The 893-nt window shown below is 42.8% G+C and overlaps 1 protein-coding gene across 1 annotated transcript in view; it reads right to left on the bottom strand.

Annotated features, from left to right (window-relative positions):
• Positions 1-893, bottom strand: part of ABCG8 (ATP-binding cassette, sub-family G (WHITE), member 8) — a gene marked incomplete at its 3' end in the record, with an annotated part of 13,109 nt that overhangs the window by 278 nt on the left and 11,938 nt on the right. Inside the window, exons 11-12 of the mRNA XM_010156679.1 lie at positions 738-893; positions 63-190 (exon numbers count right to left, since the gene is read on the bottom strand). The exon at positions 738-893 is cut by the window's right edge and continues 133 nt beyond it. Of these exons, the coding sequence (XP_010154981.1) occupies positions 63-190; positions 738-893 (284 nt within the window). The remainder of the gene's footprint in view (positions 1-62; positions 191-737) is intronic.

Raw genomic sequence — 893 nt, 5'->3', positions numbered from 1 at the left:
GCATATCCCTAGCGTTCCAGTCAGCTATCAGATGTTCGTATCGATTTCTGTTAGCGACTTACAAGTTCTCCTGGTATTTGAAAAGTAGTATTTCCAACAGTCATTTCATACGTGAGGTCAGTGAACTGAATTTGCATCATGCTTTGAAAATTCCATCTGAGAAAAGAGATTTTAGAAACCCAAAATGGAACTGGGGAAAAAAAAAAAGGCAGAAAGAAATAAATTTATGTACATACAGAAAACCTGCTTGAGATCCCCAAAACTGCTGTGTTGCTGCCAAATACAGCAGGTTTGTCTAACATCTTGACAACCAGAGGCTGTACAAATACAGCAGTTTATTATTGGGCAAAATTGCGAGGTACTTTATATTACTATGTAGAGATGGAAAATTAGGAGAGAGCTAATATCCATAGCCATCAAATTCCCACTGTCAGCTAAGTCTCACTGGATCTCAGTCTTCATCCACAGCACGTAATCCCTTTTCTGGAGAAATTTAGTGACCGTGTAACAATCCAGTATTTCACTAGAGCTTTATTGACCAAACTTATTGTTGCCTCATTTTCAAATGATGTGAAATGAACGCTCCACCTCCACTGTTGCCACCCAAGAAGATAATAGCAAACGTAGGAATAAAGCTGAGTTTTCCTGCACGGGTCTTGCTCAGCCTTGCAACAACCAGCCACTGATGAAAACCATCAATGTTCCAGTTCAGAGGGGTGACGGGAGCTTTGTCTTACCTGTCCAGAGGCTTTCCAGGCTTATCACAAAACCACCGCTGAGGTAGAAAGATGTGAAAAGGACGTTGCCAAAGAAGGCAGAGAGCTGTAACGTTGGCAGCAGTGCTGCCACCCAAAGCGCCATCGCGCGGGCACTATATACAGCCAGCCAAACCG

Source organism: Eurypyga helias, unplaced genomic scaffold (genome assembly GCF_000690775.1).
Source record: "Eurypyga helias isolate BGI_N326 unplaced genomic scaffold, ASM69077v1 scaffold22838, whole genome shotgun sequence".
NCBI lineage: Eukaryota > Metazoa > Chordata > Aves > Eurypygiformes > Eurypygidae > Eurypyga > Eurypyga helias.
The sequence above is the reverse complement of the archived record's forward strand: the minus strand, read 5'-3'. Positions and strand labels throughout refer to the sequence as shown.